General features: G+C 34.1%; 3 protein-coding genes across 3 annotated transcripts; 1 reads left to right on the top strand and 2 right to left on the bottom strand.

Annotated features, from left to right (window-relative positions):
• Positions 1-6: 6 nt before the first annotated feature.
• Positions 7-6,045, bottom strand: LOC8258751 (serine/threonine-protein phosphatase 7). Its single transcript, XM_048375183.1, has 5 exons — positions 5,249-6,045; positions 4,087-4,581; positions 3,415-3,561; positions 907-1,014; positions 7-310 (listed from the first exon to the last, which is right to left on the bottom strand). Exons 1-5 carry the CDS (start codon positions 5,735-5,737, stop codon positions 230-232), a joined length of 1,320 nt encoding a protein of 439 aa, XP_048231140.1. The 5' UTR covers positions 5,738-6,045; the 3' UTR covers positions 7-229.
• Positions 6,046-12,892: 6,847 nt separating this feature from the next.
• LOC8258748 (thioredoxin reductase NTRB) lies at positions 12,893-16,078 on the top strand. Its single transcript, XM_002528476.4, has 2 exons — positions 12,893-14,240; positions 15,803-16,078. Exons 1-2 carry the CDS (start codon positions 13,202-13,204, stop codon positions 15,871-15,873), a joined length of 1,110 nt encoding a protein of 369 aa, XP_002528522.1. The 5' UTR covers positions 12,893-13,201; the 3' UTR covers positions 15,874-16,078.
• A 3,590-nt stretch (positions 16,079-19,668) lies between these two features.
• Positions 19,669-23,232, bottom strand: LOC8258747 (3-hydroxy-3-methylglutaryl-coenzyme A reductase 3). Its single transcript, XM_002528475.4, has 4 exons — positions 22,032-23,232; positions 21,440-21,621; positions 20,901-21,247; positions 19,669-20,477 (listed from the first exon to the last, which is right to left on the bottom strand). The coding sequence occupies exons 1-4, from the start codon at positions 22,988-22,990 to the stop codon at positions 20,235-20,237; spliced, it is 1,731 nt and encodes a 576-aa protein (XP_002528521.2). The 5' UTR covers positions 22,991-23,232; the 3' UTR covers positions 19,669-20,234.
• Between the last annotated feature and the right edge of the window lie 58 nt (positions 23,233-23,290).

The raw sequence follows: 23,290 nt of genomic DNA, 5'->3' as shown, positions 1-23,290 counted from the left end.
ACAAAATGGAAGAAAAATTAACTGATAACTATAACAAGCCAACATTTTACCATTGCTCTGCATGAGGGTACATTATATATAAAGGATTCCACATATAAGGCAGAAAGCGCCTAGAAAATGGATTTGGTAGAAGCAAAAAATAATTGGCACACAACAATATCATGTACGAGAATCAATTTGCAACTCAAAAATTTGCTGATTTTCCTACGTTCAAAACATATGATGGTCTTTAAGGAGCCGTTACCATTGAACCTAAGTCCAGTTCTTCATCAGAATCTATCACATCCTCATAGTCATAATAGGCATTCACCTGAAAATAAAAATGTATTAGAGACGACATGCTTGAGCAAAAATTAAAGGACAAAGAAAGAGAATATCAATGCACCAAACTGTATGTATGAAACCTCCCCATGGTTTTAAGATAATGTCTGATACGTTACTTATCTCCCGTTTTGTAATTGGATTTTGGCTTTGCAATACATTATTTAAAGATATGTTACATGGGATTCGAACCAATCTGGTTTCTTTAGTTTCTCAAAACTCTAATTGCAATTTTTTTTTTAACTCCGTTCTTTTTAGCTTCCAAAAAAGAAAGACTCTTCCCTAAATTGTCTTTAATCAATATATTTTCTATTTTTACTCATTTAAATAGGAACTGTTCTTTAAAATTCACAGCAGCAATGGCCATTTTGGTCGGTCTGATATAGTGAAATTTGGTGCGTTATTGTTGCATCATTTTCTATAATGATATGGTTCACGATACTGTCATTTACAACCTCGAACCTCCTATCATTATGAGTGGCTTTTCCTTTCTTCTTTTATTCCATCCTTGGTAAAAGACATGACAAGAAGATCAGCAAAAGTTAGTCATTTTTCATTCTGCTAGTCGCCAAATATAGTCCATACCTCTGGTCTTGGAGTAATTGCTTCAAAACTATGGAACTCTGGCTGATCAAAATCAGGGGGTTTTAAGACTATATATGCCCCTTTATTTTTGTACCTCTCCTCTGTTGCCTGTGTAGCAGCAAAAATAATTGTTTTGAATATAATTTAGTTATGCAATGATGAGAAATATAGTATCAAGAACATTAAAATCAAATTCATTACTTTCATGTGGCAGCTTTCTTGTTAGTCATCCGACCAATGTACTACTGTTAGTAATCAATTTTCTAGTCTGTTTTACCAAATATGATCTAAAATTCAAATGTTATAAGAGTAAAATAAGGTATTTCTTTTTTATCCTAATATTTGACCAATCCAAAGCTAAAACGGACTTCTTTGAAGTCGAATCCTTTGTCATTTTGTCTACACCTGATTGTGCCATAAGCTGTGAGCAACCAATGTATAACTCATACAACAAAAAGAGGAAAATAGTTCGTAGACATTTGTCCAACGAGTGTAACTTTTTCTGTGGGATAAAACCACTTATGCTTGTCCGCTAATGGTTAGACTTCAGTTAACAACATGGTTCAATGTCATTAACATTCAAGGAAGAAATTTCACTTGCCCAACCAAAACCAATATGAGCTAAACGACAAGACGCCCACCTGTTTCCATTACCAACAGACTTCAGAAATAATATACAAACCCATTAACAGAGAATATGGAGGATAAATCTTCTATAATTTGTAAGAGTGGCTAGTATTATTAACCAGGGTAGGCCTCACTCTTTGCCTAAGATTTCATCTACACTGGTCCAATGTCCAGTAGTTGTGTGCTTATATTAAATCCAATTTCTGGCTTGAGAGTCATTACTTGGATTCAAAGCAAAGAAGATTCAAACTGAGGAAGCATAATTGCTCGAGATTTGTTACTCGTAAAGCTTACATAAACATGTCCTCATTGATCTCTCACTCATTGTCCCACTCATGTTCTTCTCTTTCCCTCCCTCAATTTAACATGAGCAACAAAAAAGTTCCAGGATAACAGATAAATTGGTCTAGGACAGGCTTGACATACCCATCTATATGGATATCTGCATGGCAGGCCAGGGCTTGATTAATTATTGATTTAAGTGTCTTTAATGTTCAGAGAAAAGTGTAGGGTCATGGATCCCTTGGGGTCCGGTTCGGTTGACATTCACTGGGCTAGAAATTGAGATGTAGATTGCAGGTTACGAATTTCTCACAGCAACATAGTTACGGCTTTTAGTTATGTTTTCCAAGGCTATTTACTGGAGAGACTCGAGCGATTACAACTTTGACCATGGCATGAAAGGGATCAGGTGATAGCAAGTAAAGCAAGAAATCTATTGCTGCACTGAACACTAACAAGGCATTCTAGTAGTAGCCTTTAAGGGAAGAGAAAAAGGGGAAGAAGAATTATTCTACAAACAAAAGACAATGATAGAGAAGAAAAATCTCACTAGGGGCACACGCCCCTGAGCAGGAAAGAAAATACTCAATCACAGATGGAAATTTATATTCTTCCTCGACTTACTAGAACTAAGAGTTGGACCATAAAATGAAAAGTCTTAGCATAATTTTAAAGACTAACAAAAGTTAAGACTCTTCAAACCTAGTATAAAATTCTAATTCAACCTAATAGATAACATAAGAAAACTGTAAATTATTAAAATCAAGAACAAGAAGAAAAACAATTCTCAATTTTCTTTTCACTCAGCTGCATCGTAGAAATAAGCATGCAATAGAGAATTTTGCAAAAGATAGTTAAAGGCTTCAATAGAATTGCAGATCAGCTTAGAAAGAGCTCTTCTGAAATTGAAATGAGGTTTGGGATAAGCTATATATCAATCAAAGCTTTCCTCGGAACATCCATAGAGACACATCAGCTGAAGTAGGAATTCAACTGAAGATAAAATAAACGCCATAGATGGTGATTTGAAAAAAGAATGGATTAAAGCTGAAACCACAGTCATGTTTCCTAAACTTTTCGAATCAGTTGAAACAGCAATCATTTTGACTACTCACTCTACCTCATATGCCAATGCTAAATGAGTATGGCAAGATATGAGAATGTCAGTCAACACCTGAATTAAATGAAAATCTATAGAACTTCTGGCAGACAGCCAATTCTGACCCTCAAACAAACATGTGCTCATATTCAAAGCACACACCAGAGACATAATACAACCCAAAATAAATCTAGACTAAAGATAACATATGTGTTGAGGAAGCATAGACATGAAACGTTTTTCAGCTATAATATCCCATTTCTATGAGAGTTAAACTATAAGTACAGGACACACACCAATACACTACACTTTACAAATATCATGTCTTTTGTCAGAGGAAGAAAATAGCACAGTTAGCCAAAACATGATATTTAGCACTAAGGCTATTTGAAACATTAAGGCAAAGGATGCAAGATTTCTGTTTCCTATAAGAAGATGAAGCAGTTGCAATACAAAATCTGAAAAGAGTATAGCATCAAAAAGAAGGATGGTAGAGGAACCTGAAATTGTGGATAGTCTGGAGCACTAAATACAGTAATGAGCTTTCCTGACTCTACGATATGATCTATGGTGTAGCCTTCATCCATTCCTGCAAGACCAGGCCGCTTTTCTCTGGCATCAGGACCTTCATGGGATCTGATTATTAGCTAAGGCAACAAGAACGAACCATGATTCTAATATCAGTATTATAACAGCAGAGACCAGCTTATTTAGAACATTCATTGTTGAATATGTTAAAGTGAACAACATGTGCATACACACACAAGTATAACATTTTCATTCCAAGAAAGGGAAAGATGTATCTTTTCCACAGCTAAATTACACAATTAAGCAGATTCAAATTCTCAAATTTGTTGGATTAAGAATTGCCAAAAATGCTTCCCAAACAACTATTAAGAAGAATAAATACAGTTTCATTTTGAAAGGTGAAAATGAATGACATACAGGACACATATCTTTATAAATTGTTGTATCAGCATCATGCAAGACTTGCAATATAATCATATTTCAAACTTTAAAAATTACGAGGTCATCTATATTTTCAAATTCATAACTGAGTAAGATTGTCAGGTTAATTATTCATGCATAAAATGAGTATGAAGTGAAAACCATATAATGCATGGATAATAAGACATCTAGAAGATCAAAGTTAGATTGAAAGTGGGCACAACCTTTAGCTGGAACTTTTTCAGAAATTCTTCAGTACAATCAGGTCCCCATAGTAGACCAATGCCTCTCTCTTTGTTTGGAGAAAGTCCAGGTCTCATTGTTGGATCGGACCACAAAACATCACCAGGAATGAGGTTCAGACCTTCCCATGGAGGGTCAAGAACAGATCTTCGAGCTTTAGACAGCTCCTCGAAAGAACCAAGAGATAAACGGTTAGCGTCAGGATTAAAATTAATTCTTCGGTTCTTCTTTCCTTTGTATCTCTTTGAAGGAGTGACAGAGACACTGCGGAAAAGTCCTCCATGAGCAGTATATACACGACCAGCTATAATAGAGGCCAAGGGAAGCCCTTCGAAGCATCCCAAACACTTCCTATATACATGCTTACCTTTATCATCATATTTTGCTAAAACTTCCTTTTCAAAGCCATAAACAGATGTGCAATACTTGGATTCATGATTGCCTCGGAGGAGAAACACCCTCTGTGGCAAAAAAACCTAAAGAAAACATCATCTCGTAAGTAAAATTAGATTAAGATAGAAAGAAAAAGTCAATTTAAACACAATTAAGCTGTTATATCCTGAAGTAAAAAATTGCGGGATCAAAAAGGAAATAAAGGAAGGATCGCATTGATAAAGATAAAGAGTTAACTAACTAAATGATAGAATAAGCATTTACTTATTAACTCTTTATCTTTTCCAATGCGCTCTTTCATTTATTTAAGCAAACTTAAATGGAGATCATATGGTTGATTGAATAAAGCTAGTATTTCTTTCAGATCCTAGCACCTTAGTGGTATCAGATATAATAAATAAAACATGTATGGAAAAAAGTTACTCTTGCAAAAGACTGGAATTCAATCAACCATATGATCTCCATTTAATTTTTTTTTAAGAAAAATCTTTATCATAGTGTTTGGAAAGTCCAAATATGCTAGAATATTAAAAATTGATTGATTCCAAAGAAGAGTAAAAATATATTGATGAAGCTATGGAGCAGCCTGTCAATCATTCCAAAAGATTCCTGTATTGATGAACATACAATTATAACGGACCAAATGGATAAATGAATAAAGAGAACACAAGAAATTGACATGCAAAAGAATAATTAGCAGCTAAATTGTTGAGAAGTTAAAGAAAAATGAAATCTTGAAAGAGAGATAACCTTCCAAGCTAACAAGAGCAAGAAGGTCTCGAGACCCCAAGCGCCCCGGTCAACATAATCACCATTGAAAACAAAGAAGCGATTATCACAAGGAAACCCAGCATCCTTCAATAGGAACAAAAGGTCGTGTAGTTGTCCATGTAAGTCTCCAACTACTACAACACTTGAATCTGCAACACTCGTGCATTCCTCTATTCTCACACAATTTGGCTCTTTGTGTAGAATCTTGGAAGCCGTGAGTATAAGAGAGTCCAATACGGCAACTGGCAACACACCATCTAAATCTGAAGGACCTACATTTCTTGATGACCACTCCAAGGCTGCGCTGAAATCTTTTATCCAATCCAGACTCAGCTTTCCATCCGAAGGCCACGATAGAGGGATCTCAACCGGCGGCGGCGGTGATGATGATCCCGTGGTGGCGGTGTCGGCGGCGGCGGCGAGTAATGAATCATCCGCGATAATTGGGTTGGGATCATCCGATGACATGTTAAAAAGTTTTCTTTTTCTATTTCCTTTTCGTTTTAGTCACCAAATTCGATGAAGAATATGAAAACCTAAAATGCGCAGAGGAGCGTCCGATTCGGAAAATGCAAGTGTTTGTGACTCAGTTATTTCTTTCTTTATCAAATCTTACGAATGTGTACTGCTGGGAACTGAGGAGGTGAGCTGCGCTGCGCCACCCAATTCTTTTAAATTACTGCTTCATCTGCCCATTTTTTATACCATATAATATTAACTATTGAATTCAAGAATTACATAACTAATGCAATTTACTCATTCGAGGCAATGAAAACTTTTCTTATATGACCAGCTATCTTCTTACTTTGATAATCAATTTAAGTAAAATCTACTTTAAATTCATGTTTTTTTCTCATTTATAATTAAAACAATTCTTACATAATAATAATATAAAATAAAGACTCAATATTTGAATAATTAAATAAAATAAAATTTATAATGTAAATAGACGTGACTTCATTCGAGATAATCGTATATATTATATATAGATATTTTAAAAAATAAATTTTAAATATATGTTAGATTAGATAATAATTAAAAATAATATTTAAAATTTTATTACATTAAATTAAAAATTAAAAATATTAAATACTGTGCATTGTGCTAAAAAATTTCAGTAGATTATTTATTAATATATTTAATAAAAATGAACCATATTAGTTAGTGATATCATTATAAAATTAATTAATGACCATGCAATGGACAGAATTTGCTTAAGAATTTTATGCTATGTCTTAAAAAGGAGAAAATGAAGATTATAGAAGTGATAAATAAAGGGAAAGTATTTGGGCTATTATGAAACCAAAACGAAAAGACATGAGCAGTATAAATGGTAAAGAAGCTAGTAATAAGTTGAGATTGTTAAGTTTATGGGGTATCACCGAACCTATCAGTTGGAGTTGGAGGCATTTACTTGGAGGCTTAGAACTAAGGTGTATCAGTTGGAGAATGGAGAATAATTCTCATTTGGTTTGATCTCTGGGCTTTGATGAAGGAATTTCCTTTTTAGTGACTGTCGAAAATTCTGATATATGAAGAGATCTACTAAGTTTGGAAACAAAATGCTTGGCGCACCTTTCTGATCTTGCAGATGATTATACTATACAAGTTTGAGTGCATGTAAAGAATAATCTTTCAGTCCCAGATTCTCAGAGTGACTCGGTCAAATGGAAAACTTAGACTTCTGGGGCAATTTTCCATTGCTAGTCTGTGGAAAGCTTTTGATAGGTAGACTCCAGACAAGGGAAAGACTGTACAAATGGGAAGTGTGTAGTTCTGCAGATTGAGAGCTCTGTCATTCCGCTACAGAATGTACTGAGCATCTGTTTTTTCAATTGTCCCTTTTCTTCCCTAATGGGGAAATTTCCCGGATTGATATTCTTAGGCCTCGAGGCAAGAGTTCACTTATTTAGTAAGAAAAGCTGCTTTCCAGGCTGCTACTGTCTAAGATATTTGGTTTACAGGGAATGCTTCGATTTTTCCAAAAATGTAATCCTGATGTAAATAACGTGCAGCATAATTCCTTTTGTTTGGTTTGTCAGCTTCTGCTGTGGGTTGTAAGCCTGGTTGCAGTTTATACCCAAAAGAACAAAAAGGAAAAGGAATTGTTTTTAATTTCTCTGGAGAAAGAAAAAATCCAGCTCTTGTCCTGAAATGATCGACAGTTCAATATTTTTTGTAATAGGAAGTTGCTAAGCTGCCGTTTCGGTAATGATGATAAAAATAATAAGCCGTAACGCTCATCAATCCTGTACCTTATCTCCATGCACATGTGCAAATGTGTCAGCATCATATTAAATTCTACAAGGTTAGAGTTAAGACGGTGGGTAAATCCCCTCTGGCATGTTAAGACAGTTTTCTATATCTGATCTTATATATATTAATTTTTCATATTTAAAATATTTTTGACATACATATTTAATTTTTAATATGTTGTATGTTTATTCTTACAAATTTATCTATAATTTTATAATTTTTTATTAATTTTATGTAATTTTATGTAATTTTATAATTTATATCTAAAAACATAAAATAAATTTTTTTATTTTATTAGAAGGTATTGAAACCATTTAAATTTTTTAGATTGGATTATTCATTTTCTATAATATTATACTCCAATTTTATTTTATTTTATTTTATTTAGTATTTAATAATTAATTATATTTACTTATGTATATTTTATACTGTCAATGATTTATACTTTAAGTATTATTTTTTATTTATATTAATTTTAAACATTCAAGTCAATAATTTTCAAGTTAGATAAATAGAATCAGATTGATAAAAAAGAACTGGAACCAGCTCAAAATCAAGAGACTGATTCAAAATTAGTTTTTCCTTAATTGGAACCAGAACTATCTGATCCAATTCAAATTTATAAAAATAATTTATTTTAATTAATTTCTTACTTTTAAAAATTGGTTGGAATCGACTAGAACTGAAACTATGAACCGGAACCAGCGGACTCTTTTGCTATAATATCTATTTTTATATATGCTAGGATAGTTATTATTTTTATTTTTGATATACAAATTAACATTAATAAAAAATATTTAATACATATGCTCTATTAAATATTTAGTTTATAAATTATAATAATTTGAATAAAAATAATTGATATAATTATTATATAAAGTATAATAAATTTAGATAAAATAAAAATATAAGATTAATCCATAAATATAACATATATAATTAAACCAAATCAAATAGAAAACTCTTATTATTTTTAAAAAAATTATGGCTATACAAAGGAGATATAATTATTATAGAAAATACAATAAAAATATGAGTTTTATATTAGGAGTAGTTATTTTCTTACATTTTTCATGAAAATAAAAATTTATTTCTTATCTATTTCGGATGCATATCCTTATATATATACGAAACTAGAGATAATTAATACATATTTATTAGTTTTTAATAATTTAAAATTTGTCAACATTCTATACCAAAATGTAATATATATATATATATATATATATATATATATATATATTACTCAGTTTTGAATATGAATCGAACTAAAATTGATTTTCGGATAACCAAAATAATTAAATTGTATATAAATATGAACCAAACCAAACTGAATAGGATATAAACTGCAATAACCGAATCGAATCAAAAATCACTTTAAAAATCAAATTTTATATTAAAAATTTAAAATAAAATTTAATAAATAATTAAAAAATTAGTTATTTTAGTTAATTTAATTTTTTAATATAAAATCAAACTGAACAATATTATTTCAATTTTAAAAAAACTAAACCGAATTTAAGAACCGAATTTAAATAAAAATTGGTTTGGTTCGATATTCGGAATTTTACTCAGCCCTACAACACTATTATATTTATGATATTCATTTTCATATTTCAGGTACAACAACAAATTCTCTAACAGATTAAATCAGGCCTCAATTTGCTAATTTTCATTATAATGAAGTACTACAGAATTCAGACAGCCCCCATTGTCACCCAAACCAGAGGCAATTGTACTAGAAACATCCAGATAAGGTTGTCTACACTATTACTACAACCCCTCTGCGTGTGTATATTTATATATCCATGTTGTCCCAACAAACTGCGCATTGCCTTCTTCCTATGCATTTCGTATATTATAAAATATGCACTTCCTTGCCATTTTTCTCCATCCTTTTTCAATAAAAAGATAATACTCTACTGCCTTCCAGATTCCCGCCTCTTGCCCTTCATTAACAAAATGGAGACAAAACGTCTGTCGTTTTGTATCTGAACGCAAAGATTGTGGAAAATAATTGATGGAATACGTAATTAGCTGAACAAAGATTTCAACGTGTAGATGGAGATGGTCCAGTTTTGGAGGTTTAAATATGACCATATCGTGTGCTTGTTAAAAAATAAATCTATTTATTTTTTTAGAGGTGGAGGTCTTAAGTTCAAATATCTATATTTACACTAAGTGAAATCTTATCTTTATTGCAAATATAAAAAAATGACTATCCATGTTATGTAGTCGTCAACAGTTTATCGTGTCTCCTGTGAATAAAAAGAGACGGGCTGATTTGCTAGACATATATGTATGTATGTATGTAAATGCTGGGTGCAGGATTCTCTTCCTTTCCATCTCGGCTACCTACTACTTCCCTAGTAATAACGACACAGCAAAATCAAACATCTATTCCATTCCAAACACTGCCCAAGCATAGACTGGACCTACACAAGTTGATGACCAACATTGCCTTGAAATTTAACACTTGTTCTCCAAATCTTCTTCTTCTTCTTTTTTCTCTCCTACAAAATCTTTATCAAGCCTGTGGCTGTATGGGTCAAAACAAAACTCAATGGCCCCATATACTTGGATCCATCTGAAACCTTCTCCCCATTTTCTTTTTTCTCCTTTCAGTAGCATTTTGAACCTGGCGTCACGCCCCGCGAATACAGCTGCGCTCGAGATTTACTAAGTTTTATATGGGTGATTTTTGGCTGCGCATTCCAATCCCGTGACTCTAAAGTCTCTTTGAAAAACCCGACTCATTCATCAAATTCTTGTATTCCTTTTTTGTTGATTTCATGTATATGTTAAACAACAAATTATGCAATTAGTTGCCTACACTAACACTGTCATACAAGTTAGTATTATTCTAACATCAAAATATATATATATATACTTTAGTGCAAAAATACAGCTAATAACAACCATTTTTATGCTTATTCTCCAACATAATAAAAAAGAAATACTATTTATAGTGTACTAAATCTCTTTTCCTTAGTTACTAATGGAATACAGAAAATACCCACCACCACCACCATGGTTCCCAATAAAAAAGGCAAACCACTATAGCAAAAAAGGACATTTCCCAAGTCAAACATTGTTAGACTAATAATTTTTAATTAATTTGCACCTTATTATTTTTTTTTTTTGACACACTTATCTTATACAATTATAATAATAATTAGACTGAGTTGTGCCTCCAGGAATCACTCAATTCATTGCCAATTTAAACTTTACTTTAAATTAAGTCACCTAATTTGAAAAGAGACACTTACCCATTTCTTTTCCTTGTCTCCTTTGGTCCCACCCCACTGATTAAATTTTTCTATTGTTTATTTATGAAAATTGAAACATGATTTATATGTTAAAGTCATCATCATCTTTGATCATATCCGCCTTAATCACATCTAATTAAACGTTCCCCATAAGACCCTCCTTAAAGTCTAAAATGCTACAAATGAAAGCCTCCATTTTCCAAGTTTCCTTTCTCAATTTCCACACACCTCTTTAACATCATTACCTCACCTTCCAAAAAGTCATTCTTCAACCATATTTATATTTATATTAGAGACATACGCAGAAACAAGAACAAGAAGAAGAATGAGTCATGTGATGATGGGTAGCTATAGCAAGATAGGAAGAAGATACCATGGTTATGGAGGCAGAGGCTTCAGACTGAACTGCAAAAGGTTTTCTGTTCAGAGATTACGCGCGAGGTTTGTATATTTGTTCAAGCTCTTGAGCAGATGGAAATCTTCGTACGGACACGCTGTTCAATCTCTAAAGAGGAGTATGAGTAGAAGTTCTGGTATCAAGAGGAACACAAGCAGCAGGAGGAGTTTAGTGGTGGAGGTGTCGTCAGATTGCAGAATGAGAACATTTGGCCGCTCTAATTCTTTCTATTCTGAAGCCATTGCAGACTGCTTGGAGTTCATCAAGAGGTCTTCCATTTCTGTGGAGCAAAAACAAGTCTGCCCACGATAGATAGAGATGAGATCATATTTTTATATATTTATTCCTTTTTCTTCATTATATTTGTGATTTCTGTATAAAGGTTAATTTTCCATCTGTTTTTCTTGTTGGGTTTTTTTTTTTTTTTCTTTAGATTGTTTACCACAGATTTTGATTGCCTCCTTCAGGAGTTTTCTTGGAAACTTTCTCCTTTGTTGTGCATATGTAATCCTGAATCTTAGAGATGCCATCCATGGATTTTTCTTGAAAAAATAGAGACAAGAAACATAATTGTGATCATAAGAAGTTAAAATTATATTTGTGGAAATTCTATTGTTACTGTGGTTATTGGGTTCATGGTGGTAATATGAAATGTTCATAATACTACTGTTATCTCTGAGAAGGTTCACATTAGGTATGAAATTGAAGGTTCTAAAGCTTGCATTGCATGACTACCACACCACCTAACCCCCCTTACCATTATTTGACTAAGCAAAAGGTTGAAATAAAAAAATTAAAAAAGAAAAGAAAGAAAAAGAAAAAGAAGAAGAAAGTAAATAGGGAAAAGATGGTCAAGGGCTAAAAAAGAAAAGCCAAAGATAATGTTGAAATTTAGAGGAGAGGTGCAATTATAATTTTGGAGCTTTATGAAAAGTTTACAAGCTATGCCTTAATGATGATGGCCAGCTTTGAATAATTATTTTTTAAGCAGGTGAGGTAGAAGGGTATCTCTATGATTTTTGTAATGATGTTGATTGTTGTTGATACATGCACTAATTACTGCCTTTTTACCCATTGCTAATTTCGGCTGGTTTAAGACAGGATTAAGCTGAGAAATGGGCTAAGCTTACCACAGAATTTGTCCAAATCTAAAACCATATTCAAGAGATGCAGGCCTTTGGGTTTCAGCCTGTAAGGTTGGAGGAAGCCTAAAATACATGGAGAAGCAATCTCTAATCTTGTGAACAGGACAAATGATTATTATTTTAAATTTTTTTAAAATATTTATAAATATTTTTTTCAATTTTATTATTTTTATTTTATTTTATTTTTATATATTTTTAAAATAAAATAATTTTTTAATAAATTTTAATCAAATATAATATTAAATATAATCAAATAATTTATAATTTTCATTCTTAAATTTAAATCTGAACTCTCCATTCAGTACAAATTTATTTTAATTTGTTTATTTAGTTAAACTAGCAAAGCTCAAGTCAATAGCTTTGCCAAGCTAACTTGAGTTCAATAGCATTTGATTCATTAAATGTTTTGAATTTATGTATTTATAGACTTAAGAAATATGTTTTTATAAATTTAAATTTGAACTCCACTCATTTAAATTGATTGAATCGGCTCGGTGAAGTAACAATCTTGCCCTAATCACTTTAAGAAAGAAGAATTAATTACAGTGATTGGTTATTTTTGAATCAATTGCACTTGATAAAAATGTAAAGATCCATAGAAAACGAAAGTGGAAATTAGAGAAGAAAAAAAAAAAGGAAAATAAAGAAAAGAGGAAGAAGAGGAGCAAAGGAAAGAATAATTTACTTTTGGAGCTGAGGAACAATTTACTTAATTCATTCATTCCTCTGTTAACTAACCATTTAGCATTTTGGAGGGAAAGTAGTTTAAGATTTTGGGATAGAGAGGCGCGTGCGCGCGAGTTCAAACTGAAAATTTATGTAAATGATAAATTAGAGAAGATCTTACATATATAAATAAATATCAATGAGTAGGAGCCATTCAAGACTTAGAAATCTGTTCCAAAGAGCGCGCAGCTTTATAGGGCTCGCCACAACATCCGCCGCAGCCGCTGCTTTATCGACAGTCTCAACTCCAGCCGCAGCAAATTCCACTCCTAAATTAATGGAAGAACTCAGAACCCGCGTCTGTATCGTTGGCAGTGGCCCCGCCGCTCACACCGCTGCTATCTACGCCGCTCGTGCCGAACTCAAGCCCATCCTTTTCGAAGGATGGATGGCCAACGACATCGCTCCCGGCGGCCAGCTCACCACCACCTCCGATGTCGAAAACTTCCCCGGTTTCCCGGATGGAATCCAAGGCGGTGAGTTTATGGATCGTTGCAGAGCTCAGTCCTCGCGTTTCGGTACTCAGATCTATACCGAAACGGTCAACAAAGTTGACTTCTCTTCCGTTCCTTTTAAGATACTCACCGATTCCAAATCTGTCCTCGCCGACACGGTCATCGTAGCCACCGGTGCTGTAGCCAAGCGACTTAATTTTGCAGGCTCCGATACTTTCTGGAACCGGGGGATTTCTGCTTGTGCTGTGTGCGATGGTGCTGCTCCGATATTTAGGGATAAGCCGTTGGCAGTGATTGGGGGAGGGGATTCGGCTATGGAAGAAGCGACATTTCTAACAAAGTATGGGTCAAAGGTATATATAATACACAGGAGGGATTCATTTAGGGCTTCTAAGATTATGCAAAATAGGGCTCTGACTAACCCTAAAATTGAGGTTATTTGGAACTCTGTGGTTGTTGAGGCTAATGGAGAGCGTCTTTTGGGTGGGTTGAAGGTGAAGAATGTGGTGAGTGGAGAAGTCTCTGATTTGAAAGTGAGTGGATTGTTCTTTGCTATTGGACATGAACCTGCTACTAAGTTCTTGGATGGTCAGTTAGAGCTTGATTCCGATGGTTATGTTATTACTAAACCTGGTACTACGCAGACCAGTGTGCGTGGTGTTTTTGCTGCTGGTGACGTCCAAGATAAGAAGTACAGGCAGGCTGTTACTGCTGCTGGCACTGGTATTTTACCATAATATTACTGCACTTCAGTCCTTGATACTACTACTGTTATACGTATGCTTGATGCTCTAAGTTTGATAGACTGACCCTATTGTTTATGTTTTCTATTTAATCTGCAAGTCACTTCTGTCTGTATTGTGCTCACATGCTATAATATATTTTTTATTCTTTTTTGCTGCGATTTAGACAATTTGCTCTGTTTATTCATTTTTATTGGTTTAAAGTAGAGGTCATTGCTATGTGCCATGGTAAAAATCAGCCTTGTGGTTGCAAGTTGGAGTCCTTAGATTGAGTCTTTAAAATAATCTTATTTTTCTTTTGAGTCATCTTATCTTCTCTTGTTCTGCCTCTCTCCTTCACAAATTAGATTCTATTTGCATCCTTTGACTTTACCTTTAAATCATCAGTTAATATTTTGGGATATGCCCCTATGAGATTGTGCTCCGAACTTGAGTAGACACATGAGGCTAAGCATTCGGTTATTTGACTGCATCCTTCATCAGAAATTCACTTTTCCATATTTATTTGGCCCCTCTAGATCATAATTATACCTGCTTGATTGATGGAGCTTGCTGATTCAACTCGGACTAGGTTTTTGAACAGAACTTCGATAGGCGAGAGGTGTAAGCACTGCAGGGTGTGAAGCGATCTCGTACTAAACGAAACTATTGAGATTTGAGTCATTTGGTTTCCGGGGAAAAATGACTGATAATTGCATAAGCTTTTAATAAGCACAAACCACACCTTTACCAAGAAAGCTTAAACCCATTCTTGGTATCATAACCAATGATGCATAATTAGGCCTGCTTGTTTGACCTTGATCTCTGTTTGGTAATAGCTCAGGGCTCATAAGTGCTGCTTATGCTTCAGCTTGAGAAGTCTAAACATGTTTACTTTATCAGTTTGATATTAAAATATGTCTATGCGATTAGGCTTGGCTCATTTGTGCCGTGGCTTAATTTAGCTGCATTTGACCGGTTTCTGAAATATCCTGGGTGGTGAGAGCATTTCATACTTCAGCTATTTGCCATATTGTCACACTCACATGTTTAACTGTGTTGGGTGAACCCTCACATTTGTTCCCCGCATCTGGGAATCATCGCGAGGGAAAATGGGCAGCTGATTAATGAGCACAAACAGGAAAAGAATACGCAATTAATAAAATCTAATTTTAACATGCCTTTCTTGAATATTCGGCCAACTAAACAACTTAGAACCATCAATGTGGAATAGACGCCAAATGTTTCTTTTTCTTCTGATTTATGGTATTGCTTGTAAATGTGAGCTCATCTGCTTATTATGCAATCTTACAAACATCATTGTGGAATCCGAAGTGTTGGGTTTTCTCATTTATGGTATTGATTGAAATGCGTGCACATCTACTTATTGTGCATTGGCTCTTTCTCTGGGCATTTATTTATGGATGATATTGAAAGCAATGCACAGTTTTGACTAATCAAAAGTACATTTTCAGATCAGTGGCTTGTCTTATTTAGCTTTTGATGGTTTAAGACTGTTTTAATACTGTCCTCATTCTGATTAACTTGAACTGTTTTATGCAGGTTGCATGGCAGCATTGGAAGCAGAACATTACTTGCAAGAGATTGGTGCCCAGGAGGGTAAGAGTGATTGACTATCTAGGATATAGCAGGTAAGTAAGAGCTACTTAATTAAAAGTAATATTTGGTCAACAAAAAGGACTGGAGCAACTCTAGGGATCTGCTACAGGCTCTTGGTTAAATTGTAGTGAATATTCAACATTTGGTTGCAAAAGGAACTTAACTGACGCTTTCATTCATTTTATACCAATGGAATTTATTGGATGCCATTATGTTTTATTATATTTTTCCATGAGATGGTGAACGTTCTTTGTTAATTGATCGAAAAATTAAAATGTTAATATTGAATTTAAAGTGGAGAAGAAGAATCCATATAACTGACCCAATTAACTTGGGATTAAGGTGTGTAGTTGAGTTGATTTGATTTAAGTTGGATGTCCTTAGATCCAAATCCAATTATTGGCTATTGCTTGCCTTCATGGGTGCATTTGAAATTGCAAAAATGATTGGCCCAGCCACAATGTGGTGAATGAAGATATTAGGTATGAATTTCAAATGTTTCTATTGATTGAAATTGTTGATGTAGAATAGATTTGGATAATCTAATCGAATTTGAGGTATCATTTGACATAAATTCATATTTGAAATAGAGGAATAGAAAAGAGAATATATAAAGAAAAAAAACTTAAGAGCAACACTTTGAGCATTCCTAATAATATTCTCTATATGCTTCTTTATTTAATTATAAATAATTTACTTTTTATTTTAACTTATCTTGAAATGTGTGTATATTCTAACAATATTTTTTTATTTTACTTTCTGGTTAACATTTTATTAATAAAGTCAGATAGAGAATGTAATTCTTAAAGAAAAAAGATAAAAGAAATTAAGAGAGAAATAACTTAATATATTTAAGAGCCACTTCTTCTCCTTTTTTTTTTTTATATATTTTTTTTATAGATTTAAGGAGAAAGAATGTTGCTTTTAAGTTATTTTAGAGGATGATGAAATTAGGGATTCTTTTAAAAAATCTTAATTTTTGCATATGCTCCTATAATAGAAAAGGAGTATGATTTAAGAGCTTGCTAATGATGCTCTTAGAAGAAAAGCAATTTTCTAAGGCTCTGATAGGTTTTGCATCTCCAACCTTAGAATGCTGCTTAGCTGTAACAGTTTTAGCTGTGATATTTTCGATCTCCTTCACATTGTTCTTCTGATGCTTCTTTGCCCATGATACCAATTCCCATCTGCAAGCCTTGAGCTTTCAAAAAACCTGAAACATAGTAGAGCCTTTATGAGATAATTGTCAAGTAGATTGAATAAGCTGAGTGACTTCCTCTGAGTTGTCCCATCTTCAATCAAATAGGAATGATCTCTTCTTCCTTCAGCGAGTATTGGATGGCTCTGTTGGATGACCTAAACTCTCTTGATCAATCTGATCACGGACTTCTCTCTCTAGTTGAATCTATACTCTTTGAAGAATCTGGAAAGCTAGAAACCAAGTTATTTTTTCACACAAGTTCCTATCTCCTATAGAAGTAGTTAACCAAGCTTCGGTGGATGTTGAGGATTTCAAGAAGGCAACAAATGATGATCAAGGTCAACATTCCAGTCTTGCAGTATCAGTCAATGCTCTTCCCCATCCTATTCCCATTGCTCCACTCTTTCTGTAAGATTTATGTTGGTATTTCGGATCCCTTCAACCTCGAAAGTTTAGCTTTTCGTTAGTCTAACCATGGGCGTCCTTTTAAGAGTCGTCTCGAATAGTTTTGGAGGGGGATGCATTAGGAGTATTTCTTTCAGCTCAGAACAAAAGTTCTTGTCCTATCGATATAGCTTAATATTTTTCAGGACATGTTTTCATCTGTTTCTTCCTTTAGTGTTGTAGTTTTTCATTATTTTCCTACATCTTTTAATGTGCTGGCCCATGATAGGCCTAAACAACATATTCTCTCCTCTCTCCTGCAACCTATTTTTCTATCTATAACAAAAGAACACTTAGAAAATTTAGGAGTCGCACCGTTCTAAAACAACATTTTGTAAAAAATCTATTAAATCTAAAAAAACTCAAATATTACAAGCCTAGGTTTATGTAGGTTAAACTAAACACTAGTTGAATTATAAATTATAAACTAGGAAAATTACACTTACTAAGTAAATACTAAATCAATAAAAAACTCCTAAATCATATTTAAAATAAATGAAAAACTTTTAATTACTGTTTCAGCAAAGATGGAATTTATAAAAATACCATTTGAGTGTTGAAATTGTAAATATTAGATTAAATTTTGAAGTTTTTTTTTTTTTTTTTTTTAGTTTTCAAAACCCTTTGCAGAGAACGGGTTTTGAAATGTCTAAGAATTGGTAGATAAACAAAATACTTGAAACCCCTGTATTGACTCATCAATGAACTCATCAGGAATAATATAATAAGTTCTATCTTTTGGACACTGGCAATAGGCAAGACAAATTCACCATTCTGAGCGTCTTTTGTAATTTGAACAGCAAATTTGATCTTCTCTTTTTCTTCCACATGTTTGATAATCATCTTGCAAAGGCTCTACGTGTTGCTGCCTTTCTAATTCTTTCTTGGTTTGCATTGTGGCGTCGTGTTCAATGTCTTGGACATGTGAATTTTGGAGCAGGCTTGGCGGTTTGACGTTTTCTGCTTGCAAAATTTGACTCTCTATCCCTTTTTCTTTTTTCCTTGGTAGCAACTCTATCCCTTTTCATATTCATTATGGAGTTTCTTCTCAAAAATAATAACCAAAAAAAAAAAAAATCATTATGGAGTTGCTTAGGCCCTTTTAATTGTTGCAATTGTTGTTCCACCTTTTCTTGCTCTTTTTCATGTTAATAATGAACCTTTTTGTCAATTTGTTCTCCAATGATTTTAGAAGCTTTATAAGTCACACTTGAGTAGAATTGAAAGACTTTGTTTTAAACCCAATAGCGAAGAGTATAGATGAGATAGTAAGAGTTCTTTTCTAATTTAATTAATTTTAGTTTAATTAAAATTTCAATTTTTAAATTTTGAATATGCAGCTGTATTAAAACTCTTGAAAAAATATTTTATTAATATCTGGCACAGTTTTAAAGCAACAATTTATAGGAAATCTATTGAATTTGAAAAGAAAAATGTAACTATTACAAGCCTAGGTCTGCATATGCTAAACTAATTCTAACATGCTTGGATTGGGAATAGTAAATTAGGAGAATCATAAACTAATACTAAGCAGAAAATACTAAACTAGCTAAAACTCCTAAATTGCATTCAATTTAAATAAAGTAAAAAAAAAAATTAAAAAAAATTAATTATTGTAAATACCTTTTTGGTAAAATTATAAATAAAGATTATATCATAATTCTAAATCTCTAGATTCTTTGAATATTTTTTTGTTTCTTGATATTTTTATTATCTGCATCAATAACAGTGCAGAGTGTTTGGGCGTGGCAAAAGTAGGTTGATGTTGTATAATAAATTAAGTCCCTTGGAACGAGGGGGTGATTGTAGCTAAACTTCATCTTGCTGCAATTTGCCAAGGGGGTTGAAGGGTTGTTATGAATGTTGATTGGTGCTTTCCTAATCATTGGCGACGATGGTCATTCTTATATGTTGATATTAAATGCAAGTGATTAGATTAGCAGTACCAGTCACTTTCCAAGTAATTAGCAACAGACAATTTGACAGGATCCTCTTTAGGAATGAAACCAACTCTGGTATATTATTATGTATCTAACCAAACTGGGTTCCATTTGAACCCCATTAAAGATGTTAAATGTCAAAATTTAGGAAAAGAGAAAAAGATATATGAACAGATACAAGATATATATATATATATATATATATATATATATATATATATATATAAACAAATAAGATTCTTGAACATGTGCATTTCCAGGCAAATTGATGGTTTCATACAATCATGTGAAGAGCTACACCGACAGATAGTACATATTTAAACAGATCTAAGTCCTATTACAAACATGTTCTTAAATTCCTAAATAATACATACCAGAAGACCAATCAACAACAAATTCAATGAACAATGTTACAAAGAAATATCACAAGTTTAATTTGCAGGAGGAAGATACCAAATGTTGGAGCCTATGGGAGAAAATAAGTGGCAACCTTTTAAATCCCCTTAAAATCTCACACAATTGTAGGCTTCTTGAAAAATCTTGGAGATATAACCCACCAGCCTCGCATGGCTCCTGTAATTTAACACCAGCTAGAAGAACAGGCTCTACTTATTTATTTACTTTTAACTTGTTCCTTCACATGGGACATCTTTGTCCTTGTCCCCACAACACTTGCCATCCACTATGATATGCTTCAATATTTTTTTGAATGCAAAAAGTAATTTCTAGTTTTCCATTTTAAAACTTTGAGTCTGGTCATCTCAACTAGAGATGGCATCTGTATTGCCCTTCAGGAAGCTGTTTTGGACACATCTTTGCTAGATCTGTTGTATTTCATGTGGCTCCTAACAAGTTGTCCAGCTGCAAGAGCCGACATAAGGGACAGCTCCCCTGCCAGGACAGAACCAGCCACAATGGTAGCCAGAAGCCTTGAGTTTGATCCTGGAGAATCTTTGCTAGCACCCCTCACTCCAAGTAGATTCAGGCAAGCTGATTGAGATGCCAGTTGAGTGCCACCTCCAACTGTACCCACCTGAACAATTACAAAAATTACTAAGTCAGAACATTGAAAGCATCTTGGTTTTAGAGCTGATATTAACCGCAAAATTTGTGCAGGCATAAGTGTTATTTGATTTTCTAATCTTACCTTTGCATATCCTCAAAGCAACATACAGGCAAAACTAATTTACAGTATTTTAAGGGATCTTTGGCATCTTATATATACTACCCTGCCAGAAGTCTAACCTGTCTTTTAGTCATTGTTCCTCTCAAATTACTGTCTAATAGACCGGACAAAACAAACAAACAAACAAACAAACAAACTCTTCAGTTATCATCAAATGACTGAATGTCTTAATCTACTACAAAGTCAAGAAATAGAATTGTTCGATGATTTAATGCTGGAAGACAAGTAAAGATGAAAAAGGAAAAAATGATGCGGTAGGTTCTGTATTACCTCAATGGAAGGCATCGTGACTGAGATGTGAAGGTCCTTGCCATCATTAACAGCTTCCATCATGGTGATACAGTGAGAACTCTCTACATTTTGAGCAGGATCCTGTCCAGTGGCCAAGTAGACTGCAGTTACAATATTGCTAGCATGGGCATTGAACCCACCAAGAGCACCTGCCACGGCTGAGCCAGTGAGGTTTTTAAGCACATTAAGCTCCACCAGGGCAGCTACATTGGTTTTCAGAACCTTCTTAACCACCTCTTCTTTTACGATGGCTTCACAAACTACAGATTTTCCACGTCCTTCTATCCAGTTTACAGCTGCTGCCTTCTTGTCCGAACAGAAGTTCCCTGACAAAATCAGAACCCAATTTAAAAGACTAGTTGATATCCAAAAAGGGAAACAATTTTCAGGCATACAAATTGATGTACTTTCTATGAATTAGAACAGTTTCTATGTAACCGAACTCAAGATTATCCGACAATTGTCCTTAATAAGGAATTTTAACAATTAGCACACAAGTGAAGTGAATATCTTTTTACCAGAGATGCCGATAACATCCATGTCAGGGAATTCATTTTGAAGATAATCCAGGACATTTTGGACTCCTTTGGAGACCATGTTCATCCCCATGGCATCACCTGTGCTGCACCTAAACCTCATGTAAAGATTTTTTCCTGCTATAGCACATTGGACGCTTTGGAGCCTTCCAAATCTGCTTGACCTGTGAAAATAAAGCTCATATTTTAGTCCAATGATTAATGTAAAATCAAACAAATAATATTCTTATGTTTAATACTAGTACAAATTTCTTATTTTCCTTGGAAATGGAAGTGGGCAAATAATGACTCTCCAAGCAAACTATGGAACTATTCACTTATCCATCAACATCAAGAAGATCACAACCAAATAAAAACCAAGTATAAATCTATTGACAAAAGAAAAGCCAAGTCAACAAAACCAAAAAAAAGTCTACAATTTCGATGCATTCATACAATGCACCCCTCCTGAAATATTTACCAACTGCATCAAATATTTTCTTAAAAAAATAATAATAACAACAATAATAAATGTACGAAAATGGTGGTTCATAATACAGAAAAAGGAAAACGAAGAAGAAAAAGAGGAACAAACTTGTTGAAAACAAGGGCAATGGTGTCAAAATTGTTAGGATCCTCCATGAAGAACTTCAGCTCAGCAGCTCTTTGAGCAGTTTGAAACCTGACAACAGGAGCCCTGGTCATGCCATCCCTCAACAAAGTAGAAGTAGCCCCTCCAGAAACATAAATAGCCTTGCATCCTCTATTGGTGCTTGCCACAAGGCAACCTTCCGTAGTTGCCATTGGCACAGTGTATTCATTTCCATCCAACAACAATGGCCCAGCAATCCCAACAGGAATCTGGACGTACCCAATTGGCATCTCACAGCACTGACCCAATATGGACTCGTAATCAAACCCATCCAAGGGCAAACCTTCCAGCGACCTACCCGTCATCCTCTGAAGAGCCTCGCGGCGAATAGCAGCAGCCCTTTTGCAGTCTCCAAGCTTTGATTCAAGGGAGTAAGAAGGAAGGGAGCCAGAGAGAACTGAATTGATAATCTCGTCATCATCAGAAGACAAAGTCGGTGGGGGTGCAAGAGTATTTGGTGGCACAGCTTTAGTCGTTTTGGGTTTGAGAGGAGGGACATTATCATTGTCGAGAGAAGCAGGACAAGGGCCTGGCAGGCGAGTATCTTGTTTGAGAATGTTGTGATCATAATCTTCAACAATATCCTTGGAAGTGAAAGACTGAACAAAGCCAATGCCAAAGAAACCAAGAAGATAGATAACAGAAGCAACCAAGCAAAACAAGGCTGCTATTTCAGGGAAGGTAAGTATATGGAGAGGAGTCGAATTACGGATCTTTTCCCGCCATCGGTGGAGCAGAAAGTAAGCAACCGAAAAGAAGAGCGAAAAGAAGACCCCATTAGCAAGGTAGAGGGGGAGAGGGAGAGCATCGGAGGAGGTAGATTTCATAGGAAAGGGTGGTTCGCCGGCTGCGGAATCATGATGAGGGACGTGGTTGGCAGGACGCCGGCGAACCTCGTCCATAGAAATCAGTTGGTTAGAGTAGTTGGTTGGGGGCGGTTAACAATTAAAAAAAAAAAAAAAAAAAAAAAAAGAAAAATAAGTTGGAAGAGAGAAAAAAGGCGAAATGATAGCTGAGAGTTGAGAAGAGAAGCGAAGGATTAGGAAAAGTTTATTGCTTTTTATAAATGAATGCATTGCCCCAAGCCCCCTGTCCCTCTTCCTCTTCTTCTTCTTCTTCTTCTCCCTCTGCCCACACGTACGGCGTGCTTTCCTTTTTTGTCGCTTCTCTCTCTTTTTTCTTTTTAAACTAATAATAATATT

The sequence above is a fragment of the Ricinus communis genome, chromosome 5 (assembly GCF_019578655.1).
Source record: "Ricinus communis isolate WT05 ecotype wild-type chromosome 5, ASM1957865v1, whole genome shotgun sequence".
Lineage (NCBI taxonomy): Eukaryota > Viridiplantae > Streptophyta > Magnoliopsida > Malpighiales > Euphorbiaceae > Ricinus > Ricinus communis.
Note: the sequence above shows the minus strand (reverse complement) of the source record. Positions and strands in the feature narration are given on the sequence as shown.

Bases quoted from the DNA above. Each gene is read 5' to 3' on its own strand.
- LOC8258751 (XM_048375183.1), bottom strand. From the start codon at position 5,737: ATGTCATCGGATGATCCCAACCCAATTATCGCGGATGATTCATTACTC. The intron at 4,582-5,248 runs GTTATCTCTCTT...TGTTTTCTTTAG, and splicing joins TGCTCTTGTTAGCTTGGAAG to GTTTTTTTGCCACAGAGGGT. The intron at 3,562-4,086 runs GTTGTGCCCACT...TTGTTGCCTTAG, and splicing joins TGAAAAAGTTCCAGCTAAAG to CTAATAATCAGATCCCATGA.
- LOC8258748 (XM_002528476.4), top strand. From the start codon at position 13,202: ATGAGTAGGAGCCATTCAAGACTTAGAAATCTGTTCCAAAGAGCGCGC. The intron at 14,241-15,802 runs GTATTTTACCAT...TGTTTTATGCAG, and splicing joins TGTTACTGCTGCTGGCACTG to GTTGCATGGCAGCATTGGAA.
- LOC8258747 (XM_002528475.4), bottom strand. From the start codon at position 22,990: ATGGACGAGGTTCGCCGGCGTCCTGCCAACCACGTCCCTCATCATGAT. The intron at 21,622-22,031 runs GTTTGTTCCTCT...TTATTTTCACAG, and splicing joins ATTGCCCTTGTTTTCAACAA to GTCAAGCAGATTTGGAAGGC. The intron at 21,248-21,439 runs GTAAAAAGATAT...TGATTTTGTCAG, and splicing joins GGATGTTATCGGCATCTCTG to GGAACTTCTGTTCGGACAAG.